The sequence below is a fragment of the Thermobia domestica genome, chromosome 1 (assembly GCF_964235325.1).
Source record: "Thermobia domestica chromosome 1, izTheDome1.hap1.1, whole genome shotgun sequence".
Taxonomy (NCBI): Eukaryota; Metazoa; Arthropoda; class Insecta; order Zygentoma; family Lepismatidae; genus Thermobia; species Thermobia domestica.
Window position 1 is genome coordinate 194,135,490 of NC_137454.1, and position 21,820 is coordinate 194,157,309.

The 21,820-nt window shown below is 35.6% G+C and overlaps 2 protein-coding genes across 7 annotated transcripts in view; one reads left to right on the plus strand and one right to left on the minus strand.

The window, feature by feature from the left end:
- LOC145692409 (E3 ubiquitin-protein ligase KCMF1-like) overlaps window positions 1-6,842 on the minus strand; it is a 129,972-nt gene extending 123,130 nt beyond the window's left edge. For 5 of the 6 annotated variants that reach the window (XM_081767723.1, XM_081767737.1, XM_081767718.1 and 2 more), the window contains exon 1: window positions 6,577-6,706. In XM_081767723.1, coding sequence (XP_081623849.1) covers window positions 6,577-6,649 — 73 coding nt within the window. In that variant the 5' untranslated portion in view covers window positions 6,650-6,706. Of the gene's footprint in view, window positions 1-6,576 lie in introns of all 6 variants that reach the window. The other variant, XM_081767740.1, reaches the window with a different exon arrangement.
- An 83-nt stretch (window positions 6,843-6,925) lies between these two features.
- Window positions 6,926-21,820, plus strand: part of Dhpr (dihydropteridine reductase) — a 35,738-nt gene continuing 20,843 nt past the window's right edge. Inside the window, exons 1-2 of the mRNA XM_081767751.1 lie at window positions 6,926-7,059; window positions 11,576-11,659. Coding sequence (XP_081623877.1) covers window positions 6,970-7,059; window positions 11,576-11,659 — 174 coding nt within the window. The 5' untranslated portion in view covers window positions 6,926-6,969. The remainder of the gene's footprint in view (window positions 7,060-11,575; window positions 11,660-21,820) is intronic.

The window sequence follows — 21,820 nt, forward strand, 5'->3', positions numbered from 1 at the left end:
AATCCATCTTTAACGGTCGCGACGTGATATTTTCCCGGTTTGGAAGAACACTAAAACAATCATATTTCGGTTCCTATTAATGCCAGAAACATGATTCTTTTTTTATTCAGATTGTTTTGAAGTTGTTTACCATTAAAACATGAAAACTTTCCTTAGAGCTGACAGAAAAGTCATTTGAAAGGTAACATTTTGAGAAAAAACTAGAGCGCCATTTTGTAAACTTCAAACCTTTATTTCTCAAAATCCCCATCATGGATTTCAATAAATTTGTTTTTGTTTTAAGCTTAGTACATCTAGTTTCACATATACAGAAGTTGTGATGAGCCATCCAAGTACTGAGGGGATATCTCAGTCAGTGTTACCAATTGTGCGAAATAAACATTTTCCAATAACTTCCATACGATTTAACATATTCACCCCAAAATTGGTATAAGTACTCTTCAGTATCCTAGAAATACGTATATAAGCATTACTACTCCTCCCAAGCAACCCAGTTGTCAGGATTGCCTGTCACAGCGTTAGACGTATCTGTGCCACATTTTTGCAGTAACCTTATTACTATACAAAAATTGCGATGGACCATCCAAACACGGAGGAGAAACAGAGAGTTTCGAAAATTTATAGGTAAGGGAAAAATACAATAATCTGAACACTAAATGGGCATTAGCATTTTCAAATGTTAATCAAAATAACTACCAAAGAAGCAAATATACTAAAGCTTGATAGTATTATAGGCCTACATGTTATGTCACATAAAATAATTCTTCGGTTTTGCTGTAATTAGATATTAACATCAGGTGCTCTTTGGAAACGTTTCCCACATTGAAGTAACTACTTGCAGAGACTTTGGAGATACTGGTAGGTTCTGCCAGTAGCAGTTGTTATATCAACTTTACATAAAATGTGAGTAAACGGAACACAACAGGAATCATTTTCAGCCCAGTAAAATTAGGGAGATGGACCATGGGTATGTCGGATATTTACTGATGCATCACCTTCATCACTATTCACTAACTAAAATCTTCATCCAGACCTGTACGCTTCGCTTTAATCTTAACGGACCAGTTTTTTCAAAATAATGTATTGCACGTGTTCCCGGAATAGTTTTTCTCTCAGAAATCTCCATTGAAGTGTGGTACGAACAACAGCCATTTCTTCTTTGTACACAAAGAAAATGATGGTGCCAATGATGTTTTCTTCACAGAAATTTAACATAAGGATACATATATTTATTTGATCAGACAATGGTCTCTGATGGCTTGCTTTTGTCACAACTCGGTTAAAAGCACCACCAATTCCATCGCATGAGGACTTTCCAAAGCTGGTAGCAAAAACAGACCATTTTGCCACCATACTATGGAAATCACTTGCATGGAAGTAAAGATTTAAGAAAGAAGACTTTGCAGTTTTTATATTGGGCTCCACACCCATCAGTAAAATATTCCAACTTTTGTTACGTGAGTAAAATTTTGTTTTAAATCCGACATTACCAGTTTCTCTGTTCGAAAGACTGTTGGTATGTCATGTTCATATCATCTGAAAGAATGCAGTAACTTTTGTGTTGAATAGTCATAATTAGTTGGAGGAATCACATTGAGATACAATAGTTTCCTTAATTCTAACAATAACTATACTCAAGGTTGGCTGGTTTAAACCAAGGTAGTTTAAACCAACTGATTTTTTCAAAAATCAACTGGTTTAAACCAAAAAAGAAAAAAAGAACGAAAAATGCTTTAAATTGTGTGAACTTCGTGGTGACATTTCTACATATCAAACCATCCGCATTACGTTTATCTACTTTTCACCTTTTAATCAAGGAGTCCCGTGTTCAATTCTCGGTCGAAACACAACCCATCTTTCAAGTGTAAACCAAGTAGTGATTCGAGGTGTCCCTTTAAGCGAAAGTCTTCTCCGTGATAACTTTGGTATTTTATAAGGATGTTAAGCCTAAACATACGAAATGAAACCAAATTATATATTTCTACTTGAATGAATGCCTGTTGTTCTATAAAGAAGCCAAGGTTGCTTAAATATATTGATAGAAATTGGCAAAATTTATCAATTGTCAACGTAGCTTCCAACATCAACTTGGGTTTGACTTTAATTTTATTGAATGATATTTACATACTAAATTTGTAATTTAATACCTCAGTTTTAGCCTAGTGATTATGATACGTTGACCTTAAAATTTTACATACAAATACATTTAAAGTAATAATAGGATTCTCCCAATGGCTAAGACGGGAGTTTCCCGATTTATATATAATTCTGGTATAATGTTTTTACTTGTTTAAATGTTTATCTTTTTGTCCTTTTGAAATGACTCTTGACAATTATATTAACAAGTAGGCCTATGTAAAGATCAGTACAACGTATTTTTATCAGGAATCCTTCATGAGTGAATCGGCAATCGCATTTGTGACCAATTAGTCCAGGTTTCGTGTCCAAATGGACAATTTCTCCTGGATGTAAGTCGAGAAGCGGTTTGGATTCCGCTTTAAGCTTATGTGACCCCTTCCAGCATAACCTTGTTGTTGCATAATAACACCAAGGCAAAACAAACTAATTTCTGTTCATATCTAATATAAATACATAGAGTAAATTATTTAAACCAAAGAACCTGGTCTAAACCAAAAAAAAAAAAAACTGTTTTTTTGTTTTTTTTTCCCAATAAAAACCATGTTTTTTTGCCAACCCTGACTATACTACATTAGAACAGCAGTATAAGACTTTACTTGTTATAGATATACTAGCTGATACGCCCTCCGTTGTGCGGGGTAAGCGATATTTGGAAGATCTTCAAATACATTCACTAACTCTGACTTTCGGAAAGATTTAGAACGTTGAATCATGTAGCATTTTTCGTAGTGTCATGAACATTCTCAAAGCTAGAAAGAAAAAGACGAATTTCGCTGTTGTTTGGAAATGAAAGCAGAGTAAATATGGGTCTTGAGCCCTACGTACAGGTTGGTAAGATGTCGAACACAGTGTTCTGTATTAATTGAATATATATATTATGTTTTTACGAAATTGGTAGTTTAGTAATTAGGGGTATTTGGTCCACACGATTTCGTATATTTGTAATGTCGCACTTAATAATGCAAAGTGTTGGCACAGATGCGTCTAACGCTGTGACGGGCAACCCTGATAACTGGGTTGCTTGGGAGGAGTAGTAGTGCTTACAGGCGTATTTCCAGGATACCGAAGAGTGCTCATACCAATATTTTTTGGGAGAGGGTTTGTTAAAGCGTATGGAAGTTATTGGAAAAAATGTATTTCTCAATCAGTTGCCAACACTGACTGGGATATTTCCTCAGTGCTTGGATGGCCCATCACAATTTTTGTATAGTGAAAATAGATGTAATAAGCTTACTGCAAAATGTGGCACAGATACGTCTAACGCTGTGACAGGCAAGCCTGAAATTGATTGGCAACCCTGATAACTGGGTTGCTTAGGAGGAGTGGTAATGCTCACAAACGTGTTTCTAAGATACCGAAGAGTACTTATACCAATTCTGGGGTGGATAGGTTAAATCGTATGAAAGTTATTGGAAATTGTTTATTTCGCAATCAGTTGGCAACACTGACTGGGATATCCTCAGTGCTTCGATGGCCCATCACAACTTTTGTGAAACTAGATGTAATAAGCTTAAAACAAAAACAAATTCATTGAAATCCATGATGGGGATTTTGAGAAATCAAGGTTTCAAGTTTACAAAATGGCGCTCTAGTTTTTTCTCAAAATGTTACCTTTCAAATGACTTTTCTACCAGCTCTAAGGAAAGTTTTCATGTTTTAATGGTAAACAACTTCAAAACAATCTGAATAAAAATATGATTTGTTTTAGTGTTCTTCCAAAACGGGGAAATATCGTGTTGCGACTGTTAAAAATGGATTTTCTCCTCACTTTTGAAATGCAATAACTTCTGAACCACTGATGCTATTGCAATAAAATTTACACACTTCTAATCAGCATGAAAAGTTATATAACTACCAAATTTCATCCAAATCTGAGATAGTGGGTTAAAAGTCTTGGTTGAACTGCCGTGGAATGACCCAATAACGACCGATATTTCTCGAGCAATGTAAAAATTTCGATATTATATATATATATATATATTCATTTAAGCTACTGAATCTATCTTCTACTAACAAACTTATCCACCGACAACCTTAGAAAACTAACAAATTAAGAGAAGCGTTTGCATTACAATTCGTAAGTCTTAAAGTACGATATAAAAAACAGCCTACTCTTCAAATTCAAATACAGTTGTGTCTACTTTAAGATGCAACCAAACGTCACCATTGTCTCGAAATTGGGTTTTAAAAATGAATGAAATAACTGTTTCTAATTCTTTCTGAATAAAATGAATTTCACTATTTACTGAAAAGTCCTACGTTATCCCCTATGAGCCAAAATAAGCGATCACCATAAATGAATAACCCTTTTAAGAACTGGCAAGTAAGGCTGAAGTGGGAAAATTCACAAGAACTCCACACACAAAATGTTGCCCACTACGGAGATTCATCGTTTGAAATCAAGAGACTTGTGACTATAGTCACACAATGTTTAGTTAATACCGCTATTTCCGCGTCTTTTTGACAACCTCAACATAGGGCTACGTTATATCTTACCGGAACATATACTCTTCATTCGCTCCTATTTGTTGAGAGATAGTAAACGCTAATGTTTTACGCAGGTACTATTTGATATTTTATTCAGACTTACACAACCAACACGCTCAAGGTAAACAGTAAAGTACCTTTGACTGTGTGTTCAAACATGGAATTGCTCCTCGATACAATGCCAATAGTTTCACAGCACTACTGTCAAGACATAAGTGTAAGCATTCATATGCACAGAAAAGCAAGACGTTAAGAAATGAATGGTTTCACAAAGAGTTTGTCAAAATCCGCTTTCCATTATAATATACGATACAACCGTTGGTAATCCTTGCAGCACACCACTTTCTTGGTCGATTTGTAAAAATAAATAAGTCAATCAAAATAATTAAAATAACAATATGGAGCTACTTCAGTAAGAGCTAGTTGGCTGCTTATATTCATTAGTTGCTTTCAAAATAGATGTAGCCAACTCTTCAAAAGCTTTATTGTAATACACAATTGCTTACGTTTGATCCCTATAATTCATTTAGTAAGATATACCTGAAAAATTGTGCACTTTGCAATTTGGTAGGCTACCTATTCTTTCATGGGAACAACTAATGTCGCATTATATTGATAAGTGATCTGTTTAAGTTTACTTCCATTTCATTCACTCATCGTACAGGCCATGCCAAGGCAAAGATTTCGTATTGTATTTAACTCCCTAGTTAAATTACTCCCAGTTTTGTTACCATTATTGTTATTTTATTTAGTTTATTTCGTAGGTCTGTGGTGGCTCAATATAGAGCGTCCACCTTTGATTCAATCCCAGCTTGCACCAAGTAGGCTTCGTGGTAGAAACACTGTGGGGGAAGTTTCTCGGGATTGTTCCGTTTCCTCCCACTTTCTTCATCCTACCATTTCATTCATTTCTCATAATCACTGTCTTCTTTAGTCTACACGGCATAACTATGGGACATAAAACTGAAAAAGAAATCTTTTCTTTCAGTTCATTTCGTGATTAAAATATTTTCAACACATAGTTATATGTTCAAGGTTTTATCTGCGAATCATCAAAAACTGATTACCACTTACTGAACTTTACCCTAGATATGTATTGAGTACGAAATAGGGATGTATCTATATGTGTGTGGGTGTGCATAAAAGTTAATAGTTCGTGATACTACTCGAAATATTTTTCAGTGTATAGTTTTTCACCAATTATGTCACTATTTAATGTATAATAGGAGGGGGGAAGCTCTTAAGCATCGAATTTACAACATATTTACAAAACTTCAAATAAAATTATCCACATCAAGTACTTTTAAAATCCCATTACACTCAAATGGAAATATCCGTATTTCACGGTTCTACATTAACCATCGTTCTTGGGCTAAGCATATTCTCAACCTGTCCTCAAATGTATGTATCGAATGCAATAGGCTTATCTAATATTATTTTAAATTGTACAAGACTATCAAACAGTACGTAATTACACCTAGCAAATGCTTGCACAATATTCCGGAAATTAGGCCTAAATATCGGACAAAAGAAAGTAATTATAAGTTTACACAAACTTTGCAATAAGCTTATTTCCTCCTTATCAAACAATATCTTTATCACAAAAAAGGACCCATCTGATTCATTCAAAATGAAAACGTAGGATATTAAACAGGTGATAGTCTAAGCCTATTCATGTATGGAGCAAATCAAACTATTTTAAGATATTGCCTCACATTTCCTTTTCCCTTATGTTCTAAATACGCAATGAAATTAAAATTCTCTAACACTAGAATATGTACATAAAGGGACAGTTCACAACTGAAATAATTTCAGCATAATAAAATATCATACGAGAATTACTTATGTTGATAGGTAAGTATTAAGAAATATTTATGCATTATTATTTTATCTAGTTTATATGTAATTCACCACAGCCAAAAAATATGTTCACTATACTTATATACGTACTTTGCATTGTACTTCTACACTGCAAAAAATGAAATTTCGCAAGTATATATAAAATTTCACAGGATTTTCTCATCCATTTGTGCGTACTCACACCAAAGAAGAACCTGAAGACGACGAGATGGCACTCACCTTCATGTCGAGACATTTCGGAAAGAACACAAACTCAGTTATTCTTTCTTTCGTTCAATATTTTCTGGAAACCCTCGAGTGTCAATATTTATATAAGATATAAACGTGTATCATTCAGTACATTCCCAACAACGGAGAATTTTCATTAACCTTCCATCTCCAATGTCCAAACCTAACCCAACTAGGCCATAATGACGTCACAGAGTTCGGTTCCCAGCATTCTTCTTCAAGCACATCGTAGAAGTGAGAAGTGCTAGAAGAGCAATGGCTGCCGTAATGGGAAGAGTGTTCATTTATGGCGGAAGAGGCGCATTAGGAGCAGCATGTGTAGCTCATTTTAAAGCACATAACTGGGTACGAAACTAAAAATCAATATCAATTACCAAAAAGTTCACCATAGTAAGTATGGAATCGGAATTTTAAGAGAAACGGGAATTGCAAGCATGAGATGGAAGGTCGAAGGGCACACAAAAAGCTAAAACAGTTTTTAAAATGTGCATTTAATAATATAGAACGATTAATATGTAAGTAGAATTGTTATAGGACATTGATTTGTTGACTTGCGAGATTATATTTCTGTCTGAATTAAATATCTACTAGATGTAAACTTACTAGGTATATTGTGTATTTGAATCTTGTTATGGGTGCGCTAGAAGTAATGAGTGGATAGAAAATTGATTTTTCTTTAGATTTGGCAGTAGGTAGCCTATAAAAATGTTTAATATTAGAAGCGTAAGTTGCCATACATAATAATTTAAATTCGATATAACGTAGCGATTTCCTTCTCGTATAAAGTGAAAGTCAAATTCCACGCAAGGACGGAGACACGCTTAATTTATTTCTGTTCGCTTTTCCTTTTTCATCATCCAATTTATGAGACTTGAAAAACAGATTGTTATTTTTAGCGAAGAAAGAAAAATATACAAGTAACGTTGACAAGTAATGAATTTCAACCTTACTTTTATTCAAAAATTTAAACAAGTTCTATCAACAATTTCGGAACATTAGCTCCTGTCATATTACTCCGAATAAATTCCGGAGAAAGGAATTGCGGAATATATTTGGAACCGCAGATTCTACTTTCTCTTTCTTGTTTGAGCCCTTGCATTAACAAGAAAATTATACAATGCTGGTTAGGTAGCCTATAGGTCGAAATAAATTATTAAAATTTATTATGTATTACAGAGAAAGAGGAATATAAATCACGTTATAGTTAGTTAATAGATGCATAAATTTGTAGAATTGACAGAAATGATATCTAATGTTATTTCAAAAGAAACATATGTACATAAGTAGTCAAAATATATGCGGATCTTAACTCTGACATCCCTAATAATTTTTTTAAATCAAATGCACGCTTCTAAGCACGTAATAGTCCATAAGAAAGCTATAATGCACTAAAATTGTATGCGAATGTAGTGTGCTATCAAAAAACCTAAGTCATGTCTGGAACTATAAAGTTGTCTGACACAAAAGACATCTAGTAAGAGGAGGAACATAATAAGTTCGACTAATCTCGCTTACATGCAATACTTTGAGTCGCTAACGCGCCAGTTTCGGGTGCTGCCGTGTGAGCCCACCAGCTTCGTCATACTCTGACCAGTTTGATAACATTCCTTAGTTTTTAGTGGTTACCTGCCACGAGGTGGTTATTTTTACTGTTGTTACGTCGTGTACCCGGACTTAGTACCTCTAACGGTTAAGTCGTCCTGAAATAAATCTACACTGAGAGTGCCCAGAAATGCAACTCGTGGGTAAACTTTACAATAAGTGCTCCAGCTGCGCGTTGATAAGTAGAAACACTTTAAAAGGGTAGAGTAAGATAGGGATAAGTAGAGTAGGGGTAGGAACGTGTCAACTTGAGGTTAGGTAAATTTTCACTCATTTTCATAAAACATAGTGTAATTTCTCGCTTATGGATGAGGATACCAGCTGGAGCGGGCATTGTAAAGTTAACCCCAACTCTCCTTACAAGATAATAGGAATGATTTTTTTTTTTTTTTCTATACAAAGTAGCTTCATATTAATTGAATTCATGTATGTAACTGTAAACTGAGACAGCATGCAATATATGTTGAGTTCTGGTGTGATAAACCAGGTATGGGTGAACATATTTACAAAAAAAAAAAAAAAAAATCGTAATGTGTACTAATTGTTAAAACCTTACTTGGTTACCTTACTTGTAGCTAGGTGTCATTTGATCGAAACAACTGGTGTTGGATGTTCTAATCGAGAAATTTAGTTGCTTTAGAACTAGTTGTTTTCACACGATTAAAGTTATTGGCACTGAAAACGTCTGTGTATATTAGTTTGATATCCAGTCAGTATAACGGAAATCTGGACGAAATAAATATTAAATGCTTCAGAAAGTAGAAACATTTAACCTAAACCCAATAATGTAAAGAGAATTAGTATATAAACACCTAATTAAACAACTGTGTATTCTGTAAGAGTACCGAAGATAATACAGTAAGTAGTGCTTGCAGATAGCCTCCACCCATCCGTTTTTGGCGATCTATGTATACTGTTCTCACTTTCTGTTGTATACTGAAATGTTGCTAATAAATACAGTGAAGTTTTGGGGGCGTGGTGGCTCAGTGGTAGAGCGTTCACCTCCGGTGCTTGGGGTCCCTAGTTCGATCCGAGCTCGCGCCAAGTGAACTTTGTGGAGGACATGGAAGACGTAAATGATAATATTGACATTATAAAAGTGGGAGAGAACGAGAGAACCTACTCATACGGTGTTAGTCCACCACAATAGTTTTTAGATAACCTACTGTTTACAGAATATTCGAGTTCTGTGTGGTAAAGACCGGACAGGTTCACAACCTCATATTCAGAGATTACTGCATTTCTTGGTTGGTACCCATTTAAAATGTTTTCACTTGTATAGTATTTTCTTTCGAAAACAGATGCTGATTCTGGCCTATTAAAATGAACGTTTGAACTGCTATTGTTACACCAAAGTACTGTACATTTCAGGAAGCTTAAAAGCATACCATACGAGTAACTCAAACAATCCCTTCAGAAGAAAAATTAAGTAGTTTCCTGAATGTGATCTTGTTTGTTTGGATCTTTCAGTTAAATTTAGTTTTTTAGTTTAACTGTCCACGATTATGCTCCGAGGCTAAGGGAGACGAGGATTAATGAACGAAATGGTGGAATGAAGTAAGTTGATAACGGGGGGAATCCCGAGAAAACCCAAGTACACGGTGAGCAGGAGCTGGAATCGAACAACGAACCCCATGCATCAAAGGTAAGCAAACTACCACTAAGACACTATGATCCCTGAATTTAGCTCGTAACTCTAAAAGTTGACGATTTGTGTAAAACATTGTATTTCTGAGATGAATAATTTGTAAATATGTTCATTTATTTTGCTGTTGCAGATCCGTATATAAATTATACATTTATACAGCGTGACACAAATGTCTTGCTACACTCCAGATTCGTAGTTCTTGCACAGTGTGTTTGTTAGTAATTGACTTACGTAGTCGATTGGTAAACAATTTGAAATAGCAGTGCCAACTAGTAATAGTAAGTCTGTTTACTGATGTTAATTTTGAGAAATGAGTTCTTGCTGCTAGGCTTAGAGGGAGAGATCTTAGCTTCAAAGTATGTAGATAAGAGTTGCACTTTGTTAAAATTAATAGGTGTCTGAGTTCTAATGAAATTCATTAAATATACTCTAAACCATGGGATTCATATTACCGATTAAAAAAAAATATATATCTTACCTCCGGAACTGTGCGTATATTACGAATTACTGGTTCTTTTTTTAAAAACCGATAATAATTTAAAATATGTAAGTGTTAAGAAACTTATTTTCTCATTAAAAGTACTGCAACATTCAGGTTAAGAATTTTGTTACTTAGTAGAATTCAGTTAACTTAGTGAGCTCCTTCGTGACTAAGCGGTTAGCGTACGCGTCTTTTCGTTGCAGATCCGGGTTTAATTCCCGGCGGGAGCTCATGTGGTTCAGATTCCACGTCAATCAGTTGGTCCACGTCTCATATAGCCTTGCTGCTTAACGGGACGTTAAACTCAAAATCAACTCAACTCAGTTAACTTAGTTCGTAAATACATGTTGAATTTTAACCTTATGTTGATAATTCTAATTTCTAAGGATTGTTTCAGTGCCATTGGAGCTAATGTATCTCCTTATTATTTTCTGATTAATACGTTCTCTTCAGAAGCGTCTTTTAAAAATAATACCTGTAGTTAAACTTGGGTTTGAACTTTGAGTTGAAGAAATTTTCATCTCTAGTTGATGCCGTGCCCACACTTGTAACTCAGCACAGTTCTGAAATCCATTTAATTGAACCTATGAGTGGTATTTAGCAAAAATGACTTTCAAAATGATGTATTTCCTAAGACATAAAGGGCCTTTACTTTTATCCAGGAAGGAAAATGCCTATCTTTTGTTTTAGTTTTATTATTCTCTTGCAACTTTTCAGTCGTTTACTCTTCTATTAGACTGATAACATACAGCTAGGCGATTTTTGTTTCGTTGAGTCATTTTTGAGAAATTTTAAAATATCACTTGCTTGAAACATTGTGATTTTTTAAAAATACGTTATAAGGGGAGTATGTTCCACTTACTTAATGAGTTGAATAGTATTTTGACATATTCGAAATATACGTGGTGTGCTTTTCATTTAGAGAACGTAAGTTTTTTAATGTCTTTAAGTATTCAATATGTATTCTATAGCTTTTAGCAAATATTTCTTCGTTTAATATAATTTTGTGTAGAAATAAAGATAATGAAGCTTCTAAAACTTTTTCGTATGATTACATAGATTTACAGAAACAGTTTCGCACGAGATAGTAACCATATTAAGATGTTCACATTTATTATTTTCTTTTCTAGTGGGTTGGTTCAATAGATCTCGTCGCAAATGATCAAGCAGATGCTAATATCCTTGTGAAACATCAAGAAAGCTGGGTTGAACAGGTAAGTTGTTGCTGCTCAGAACCAGAGTAAGGTTTAATTTTGGTGCCAGATACGAACTAGATCAAGAAGCCATATTGAAAGTACTGTAATTTATGGTAAAATTGTTCGAGTGGACTGGGAATATATGCTGTTGTATTAACAACTACGCTACCTAGCCTTTTGTGACTAAAACAGTTTCACTCTTGAAGTCTGTTCAGCCATTCAGATGAGTTTGAAAAAGCTATAATCAATGAATAGCAGCATGTTCCATGTATTCGTTTAGTGTTTTTTATTCAAAGCTATAATTCAAGCAAGCATTAGCAAAGCCTCTGCTGTTTGAGTCGATTGGCATTTGAGTGTTTATCTCTTCCACGATAACGCTCGTGAAACTAATCCGATTTCCATTAAAGTTGGTAAGTGTTTGCCTTCCTTTCACTTCTAGCAATAACCCTATTGTTTGGGGTTAAAATTCATCAAGTATAAAGGCAGGAAAAGAGGTAAAATCACTCCATAATGCAAGTTTACACATCTACACGCAAGACAGTTTTCCAATGAAAGATCATTTTTTGGTAATGACAAATCTCAATGTATATTTACTTTATAGCATTTGCATTTCTGAATATGTTCACAGCTTAGGATTAAAGTCTGTCAAGAACGAATCTGAATCCACACTTTCCAATTTCATTCGATTTTGACGTAATATATCGTACATTTTCTTTGAAGCTTAGAAATCATTCCTTGTACAAGAAAGCAGTTAAAATCAGCAAATAATAAAATAATGGTTTTATCCTCCCCTCCCTCCTTCCAATCAGTTACAGTTCCTCCATATTTTTTTAAAAATTCCTTCTGTTTTGATACAATGTAATATACATTTTCTTCGATTCAGTCCTCTCATATGGCGTGGATTACTCACCTGTTCCCCACTCGCAATTTAAAACGTATGTTCCACAATAATTTCCGTTAGAACTGTTCGATTTGAATGTATTGTACATTTTATTAAAGGCGTCAAATCATTCACTCTGCATGGACTTGAAATCAGTAAAGAATAAGTAGTGGTATTACATCTCCCGTTCTCCATTTTTTGTTCGAGCTCCACGATAACCTACGTAAAACTCGCTAGATTTTGATACAATGTTATATACAGGGTGGTAGGAAACTCCGACAAAATTCGGGAGGTGATTCCCGACACCGAAACAAGAAAAAAAGTCCTTTTGCACTTTTCTCTAGGAGACATAGTTTCGGAGCTATATGATGCCGAAAACGTGGCAAAATACATTTTAGAGCGCTATATCTTCTCTATTTCGAATGATAGAGGCAAGGCGGCACATGGTCAACTCAAAGGAACGAAACCTGCTCTATTCAAAGATGGGTATGTCGCAATCGTGAGGGAGTCCCGGATAAACTGTCAGATGAAGATACGTCAAAATAGGCGTGAATGGATAGGTTTCCCACCTGGTAACCACAATTAGTTGGGGCCGCGGTCGCTCAGTGGTAGAGCGTTCACCTCTGGTGCTTGGGGTCCCGGGTTCGATCCCCGGCCCCGCCAAGTGAACCTTGTGGTGGACAAGCACCGTGTGCGTGGGTTTTCTCGGGGTTCTCCCGATTCCTCCCACTTTCTTCATTCCACCATTTCATTCATTACTCATCATCACCGTCTCCTTTAGCCTAACCGGCATAACCGTGGGACGTAAAACTCAAAGATTTCTTTTCATTTTCATAATTAGTTATACCATGCCGAGATCTCAGAGACGAAATGGCGGACACACCATATTCGCTGTGTGTGGTTGCATAAGGGTCTTCATCACAGCGAAAATTAAACTACCGCAAATTTTATAGTTTTTCTGTAATATGTTCAAAATAAATACAAATATTGGGAAAGCAAAAACATAGTGCGCTAGATATTATGATTCTGCATGTGATACCGTCATCACAACTCAACTATCTGCTTTCCATTTGCAACTGCCGAAAGATTTAGCATTTTTTGCGGGTTGTGTAAATAGCGGCACACCCAAAGAAGATAGGTGAGTTGTGATAACGGTATCACATGCAGAATATTATCTAGTGCACTATGTTTTTGTTTTTCCAATAATGTTATTTGTTTTCAAGATATATATATATAAACAGCAGTAGTTTCATTTCGCTGACAGCAACACGTTGACTATTTTCGGGAACATTGCACGGTCACAGAGGACCATAGCTACCATACGGCTAAACCACACTACATACGTACTTCGTTGATTTGCCTCGAGAGGACCCCCAAGTTGCCAGTCCAAGTCATTCCGATGCATAAGGAGTTAGCACGGAAGAAACACTTGAGTGCACAACCAATAAACAATACATCACCATTGAGCAGACCTACCTTGTCTGTCAAAGTCATCCGTGAAGTTGAAGTGGGCAACTGCTGCGTTGTGTGTTCTGAATCACGTTCATAGTGTAGTGTGTTGTAACAATTTCCCATTACACCAATCAGGAACAGGCCGAGATGATATTTGTGTATGGAGAAGCACATGGAAATGGTAGTCAGGCAGCTCAATTATACAACGATCGATATCCCAATAGACGCCAACCACATCATACAACATTTGCAACGCTGTTTCGTCGTTTGTGTGAGACCGGAACGTTTCACCCTGCCATGTATGACACGGGAAAACCACATGAGGAACGCATTGTGCATGCCGAAGAACGTATTTTACGACATGTGCTCGATGACCCGAGTGTAAGTTCCAGGGAGCTTGACCATCAGCATAATGTCAGTCATGAGAGGGTGTTGTCGATCTTTCATGCCAACAATTTTTACCCCTATCATTTGCAACGGGTACAGGGTCTATCGCCAGGGGATTTTCCTCCCAGGCTGGGCTTTTGTAATCAGGTTCTCCATTTGGTGGCAACAACTGTCGGTTTTCTCTCCTTCATTTTGTTAACAGATGAAGTCCAATTTGGAAGGAATGGTATCCAGAATTTTCATAATAGTCATCTATGGTCTGTGGATAATCCACATGGAATGGTACAGGCCCGCCACCAGCACCAGTTTCGTATCAACGTTTGGGCAGGGACTCTGGGTGACCATCTCATTGGACCAGTTGTTCTTCTACAACGACTCACTGGGCCTATCTATTTGAACTTCTTGCTCGAGACACTTCCTACGCTTCTGGAGGATGTGCCGTTGGTCTTACGACAACGTATGTGGTATATGCACGATGGTGCTCCGGCGCATTTCTGTCGCCCGGTGCGTGATTATTTGAACACTGTTTTCCCGAGCAAGTGGATCGGGCGTGGCGGTCCTGTCATGGCCTGCCCGGTCGCCGGATTTGAACCCTGCGGATTTCTATTTATGGGGACATCTCAAAACTATTGTTTATTCTACTCCGGTACCTGATATCCAAACGTTGGAACAACGCGTCCGAGCCGCTTGTGACGCTTTGCGGGAAGAATCAGATACGTTTCGACGTGTGCACCGGTCTGTGCGACGACATCTGAATGCCTGTGTTCAGAGTGGTGGACGTTATTTTGAGCATCATCTTTAGTGTTGCCACAGGTAAGACTGTTGTAAGACTTCTGAAACCTTTAGTGTCATTCTTTGTGATACTTATTCATCACGGACACCAATACGAGCTGTAGTGTATCATCCTTGAAAATACAGTCCAGGTTTGCCTGTACGCATGCTTACTTTTGTCCATGTCTTCCATGCCTGTTTCCTACTCGGTAGGGCCTACAGCAATTCTCGGTTCCTGCTGGAACACGCCGCCTCTTTCGACTTCTGTTCATGACTTGTTTCCAGTTGTGGAGTCACCTTCCGAAGTGTATTCACCCACACTTCATATCCACAACTTCATTGTTGGTCACCATCATACCTGGTGGTTATCCAACCGCACATACCTAATATGACGCGTCCATCAATTCGTCTCTGTTTGAGATCTCGACATGGTTACAACTAATTATGGTTACCAGGTGGGAAACCTATCCATTCACGCCTATTTTGACGTATCTTTACCTGACAGTTTATCCGGGAGTCCCTACGCTCCTTTGGGAATCCCTTGTGCACTGATTTCACGATTGCGACATACCCATCTTTGAATAGAGCAGGTTTCGTTCCTTTGAGGTGACCATGCCGCCTTGCCTCTATCATTCGAATAGAGAAGATATAGCGCTCTAAAGTGTATTTTGCCAGGTTTTCGGCATCATGTAGCTCCGAAACTGTGTCCTAGAGAAAAGTGCAAAAGGACTTTTTTTTTTTTTTCTTGTTTCGGTGTCGGGAATCACCTCCCGAATTTTGTCGGTGGAGTTTCCTACCACCCTGTATATTTTGTGATTTCAGAGCTTCAGATTGAAACGAGTCAAGAGTGAGCAATAAATTTAACCTCCTGAATGTATGGATTACTTTCCATCCCCTCTTTCCGATTAAAAAAAAGAATCTTCCACGTTTATATAAAATTTTCATGGAATTTGGCACACACTTTTTGAAGTTTAACGGTCATTTCTAGTACTTCTATTCCAAAGCATTCGGAAATTACAGGGTGAATCTCCCCACTATTTAGGTTAACGAAAATATCTATGAAACTAGGGCGAGGATTTTTGGTGTATTAAAAAAATGCTGAAATTGGGTGGAAAGGTGTAGAAAAAGTTTTTTTTTTTAATGAAAACTACCTTTTAATAATTATACTACATCGCAAACACATTTCTAATACTTTTTTCTACGATATTTTATACGTCTAGATATTTTATCACTTTGAAAAATACGTATTTAATTAAACGTCGAAAAATGTAAATGAATTTCACAATTCGACTGATTTTTTTTGACATTTCAAGGAAGTTGCGAGCAGTCCCGGTTTCGATTCTCAGTTGGGACACACTGTTAAAAAGTGTAAAACTTGATGTTTTTCTGGTTTTTCGTCATTCACACCAGAAGAAATGGTATCTAACAACAGTCCGAGGCCGCTTCCTCCCCAAATCCCCGGGTAGTGCGATCGCCGAGGAACGTTATCCCTCAAAAGTGATGGACTAACATGGTATAACTGCCCGAAGGTAGAAATCTAATTCCCAACTTATCAAGGCGTGGAAGTGACAGAAATGAATTTAACATTTATCATCTCAATATGAAAAATGTCATACTTTCATGATTTGCTATGAGTACTTTCTACTGTGAAAGTGAGTGATGTTCCTGCGTGGAAATGCACTGTGCCTCCAACTTAAAAATATGAGTGTGGATCACTTGCAAATAAGACAAAATACAAAATAAAATTTTGTGTTTCCAGACAGAAAATGCAGGTGGTTTACAGGCGCCTGTACATGCACCTGAAAATGGAACACTTAAACGCATGAGACAGGTATCGATTTTTTTCACGATCATTGCATGTTGTAACTTATCGTTACAGTGATTAGAGAAAAAAAAATCTTTTCATACCCCCCCACTCTTTCCTTTTTACCGTATAGATTTTTTTGTGCTTTCTTAAGCATCAGCGCTTTACCAAGAAAAGAGAAATTTCAGTAAATAATTAATCGTAAAAGATTTGTAGCATCAAATTTTCTTTCTTTGGGACCATAATAGTAAAGATTATTATTTACAGAATCCTTTATATTTATTGAATAAATATAGGTTAAATAATTACTAGCAAATGCTAGCGGATATTTTTTTTTTCCTTCGTAACATCTGCCACAGGTGGATAGAAGAAATGTCATTGGTCAGATTTTAGCTTCCAGATTTATAGAAGCTGGGAGGAAGAGATGTAGAAGCGTCTTTTCTTCATATACCGTGGTGGAAATATCAAGCCCTTTTTGGTTATCAAAATTTTTTTTAGTTTAAAAGTTTCCGGCATAAAATTTATTCGCAATTCGGTGTGGAAGTGAAGAAACTGTAAGTACAACAAATATGTTCGAATAATCAAATTTCACAGATAGACAGAAATAGTGTTTTGCGATCTAATACTCAGACTTCATTAAGTAAATAAGGACAGCCATATTTGGAAATTATTGAGTATGTCTAATTGTTGAACTATAAAAGTCTTCTGGTTTACCTTTACTCTCGCTCACGTTTGATTTATGTAAAACTGAAAGCAAACATTATTATTATTTTTTTATGTGACTCAAGTTCAAAATGGTACGACGTATTGCTTATGTGAAAATTGAACACGTAGCCATGCGGGGCTAAAGAGGGTGTTGAGTGCCAAAAAGGGTGAAATGTAGCTGGCTAAGTTTTCATTTCCTCCTTAGGAACCTTCAGTTCCTAGGTGAGTTTTGTGTTGTTGTTTCCTTAACATCAGAACATTATGAAATAGTAGGACCTTAACCTACACTCTCTCTCTCTCCCCATTTTCGCATGTTTGTCATTTACTCAAAACAATTAAAAGATGGCTTCGTCATATAATATTTTTTTTTACAATAGCAAGAATTTTTAATCCCACCATCCATCTTAGATTAATAATTATTTGGTTAATAATATTTTTATGTGTGTATAAGTTTGTAGTGTATATTTATTATTGCTTTGGTTGGGATACACACTAGTGATTATAATGGACTCATATTTATTTTGTTTATATATGATTAGCCCGTTGACATGGTCACTTCTGTATTGAAATTTTAGTGCCGGGTTATTCTCGTGTTAGTAACCACTCTGAATTCGAACTTCCGTATATAGATATTTAGTCTGGTTCGTACTGTGAGTTCCCATGCGTGTTTCTTCGCTGTGCGATGTTTCTTTGTCTCGTGGGGATGGTGATAGACTGCATCATGAATAATTTAGTGATAGCGAAGGGATGTGAACCACTGTAATTTAGTGAGGGAATCCAGGTGTTTGAAAATTTTGATAACGAGTCATTGTGTGTATATTGAATATTCATTTTCGTTGGCCAATGTGGTATTCGAGAGTGCTTAACGTGTCATTAAAAATTTTACCTGTTATTACGTAAAATTTAATTTTCAATAGTTAACTATTGCAGTAATTAAATCGCTTCGTTGTGCTTGGATAGTTTAGGATCCGTTCGTAGTTGTAGATGTGGCGCTAGCAGCGTCGTATTCAAAGCTGATTGTTGATATACAGAGCAAATTAATAGATAGTAAATACAAGAATATTCAACAGAAGTTATTGATAGAAATAGCAGAATATTTTACCGAATAGTGTGCGCATCGGTTAGCTTTCGCAATAAATCTGTAATGCGTTGTTTATTGGAAGGTAAGCCAGAAATTTAATTAGCGATTTTCGAAGTAATATGGTAAAATGTGAGCAGCTGAAAGTAGTAGGAATGATAAATAATATTAGTTTAAATGAATGGAACGGGAGTTTTCGTGGAGTATTTATATATATTTTTTTATATGTATACAATACCCCGGTGGTATTGTTTACATATGACAACCTTTATTACGATACAAATAGTGGCATATATATATATATATATTTATAAAAGCATATTATAGTATAGGATTATCGAGTCTATGGGCTATTTTGTAAATTGGGTGGTGTTCCGTAGTGACTAGTACTTGAGAATATAGATATGTTGATTTGTGATTATGAATATTATGAATATAATAGGAACCCAACATATAAAAATATAAGCCCAGTAATGAATATACATATGAGAGGCCACTAGATCAAGTGAATGAGTGTGTGAATGCGATCGGAGTCTCCCAGACCTATCGTCGAATATTATAATTTCGGGAAAGCTAATTCATAAGATTGGGTGGAGTGGAATTTAGTCGCACTTCGGTGTGGAAGTGAAGGCGAATAGTATCATAATATCGATGCGTATTGATATCTTGCGAAACTTCATAATACGTCCGCATATTATTTAGTAATGTTATTATACTATATTTTTAAAATATTTCCAATAACGAGGAAGATTCGGTAAGGAAAAAGTAATACAGGTTAACACATCCTATAGATTTTTTTTTATTTTTCGGTATTTTCCAGTTTTTTTTTTTTGTTCCTAGTTTTTTAAATATAAGCATTAAGTACTTTCTTCCTACTTTGTTTTCATGTGAGAAGAAGTTTTCATCTTCTTGTATACTTCATGGCATCTGTCATGGTTCCTTCGGGGCAGAGCGATGTCGTGATGTGGGGGACATGTGTGTGAGCTCACAGTGGGACAGTTTAACATTATTTTACATCACCGATAAACTTGTACTATAACTATCCGATTTATTTTCCAAGCTTTCCTCCGGACATGTAATTTATCTCTTATTGAAGCCGGCTGACATTCTGACTGTTTTGACAATAATGCTAATCTAATGTCAAATGTCGGGATGAAGAATTGATAATGATGATGATTTAGAGAAAAAGAATATATTTACTTAGTTCATCTTTTGATCATATTATTTATTTACTTACATTTTTATTGAACGGGATTTTTTTTTTTTTTTTTTTTTTTTGACAATTTTCCTTTCTATTGTCTCCTTTGCTTTTAACCGACTTTTGGTCGTAACGAAGATTGTTTGTTATATAGAATTTTTTTCTGTAAATTCTAATTCTGAAGGTCGTCTAGCGGAGACGGAATAACTAGGGCGCAGGTACTAAGGGGGAACTTTCTAACGGTAGTCCTCCTTCGTATCTCTGCTTGGTCACAGACTTCTAGCGGGTTTCAGGATAGTAAATCGGTCTGTATTGTGAGGACCGTACGTTTTGGGGTTTATGTTAAATTGTTTCGGTTTAAGTCAACAAATGGTTGCAAGTTTTATCATCTTCGACGACCTAAAAATTGTTCGGTTTTTCATTTGCTACTTCGGTTCTTTTCCTTGTATCTCTGATCAACGATGACTCCAAGACGTCGATTATTCAAAATCTAAGAAGCTAGCGTTATTTGGAATGGGGAAAGGATAAATTTTAATGTTACTTGATATTTTATCGGCTTGGAGGCATTCGATGTTCGCTCTTTGATTTTTTTTTTCTTTCTTCTCTCTTTCCTCGAACTAGATTTTTTTTTTTTTGCCATTTGTATATTCCTTGATATAAGTACTTTTTTTTAAATATTTATAATAGAGACATCTCTAACAGACATGTTACCAATATATATTTCATTTAAGGGGACTTATAACTGAAGTTCTGGGATTTTGGTTCCGAAATGGGTTCATGATCTTGGAAGTCGTTTCCATATTGCTGAGAAATTAGTCTCCATTAAATATACCTGAAATCCGATATTCATAGTGGTTCCACAGATTATATTTCTGCCAGTTATAGCAAAATAGTATCCTTAACATCAGCTAGGCCTAGCTAATCACCAATAAGGAGAAATATTAATCACCTGCGTACGCAATTAACATGATTTTTTTTTTATTTTGTAAATATACCTGGATGAGTAAGAAAAGCTGTTTATTGATTAAAAAAAAAAACAACCTTGGGTTGGATATTTGTGGAAGTATTTTTTTTATTTTATGTATTATTTTCAAATTTTAATATTTATCGTCCATACGAGAATACTACTGTATAGATATACAAGCTTCTGTTATTACAAATTTAAAAGCTCTTGCTATAATATTTTTGTAACTAACTTAATATACCCTTTTACTAGACCGAGACTGTATAGCTGTAGGTAGATGTAATTACCAGAAATTCTGTTTTCATATCGTAATACCTATGTTTAAGACTTCTAGTTAATCAAATAAGGAACTTTTTTTTGTAAATTGCTTGTTCGTACCTCAATCTCAATTTTCTGCGCCGTCTCACTTAATCATTGATGGGTATACTGACGACATTTTCTGGAATTATCATTGTTACAAAATTTTAACCTCTATTCGAAATCAATTGATGGAAAATTAAAATATTAATATTTATATTCGATGTTGCCATGTAAAGTCAATATTTTTGTATATGATTTCTCTGTATGGGCGAGAGTACCTTCAGGAGCTATGAAAATTTTCGTAATCAGTGAAGAATCCGTAATAATCATTCCATTCCAAAAGAAAACTCCAACACCCAAATTGAAAGTTTAATTTACGTCAATTTAGTGCGTTCATCTTTATAGAACAGTGTTTCCCTAGTTATTCATTTGGAGTTGCCATAGTGCGAAATCACATCCAATTTATTCTAGAAGTGCAAATAGTGACAGGTTAACGCAGATATCCCAATATGCCGGAATCAAAATAAAGTTCGGAAATAAATTACTATATTAATTTGGATAGACAGGAATAATGTACTAAGAAGATATATAGATTATGAATCACCTTGAATTTAAGTATGCCCAAATTACAGTGAAACAA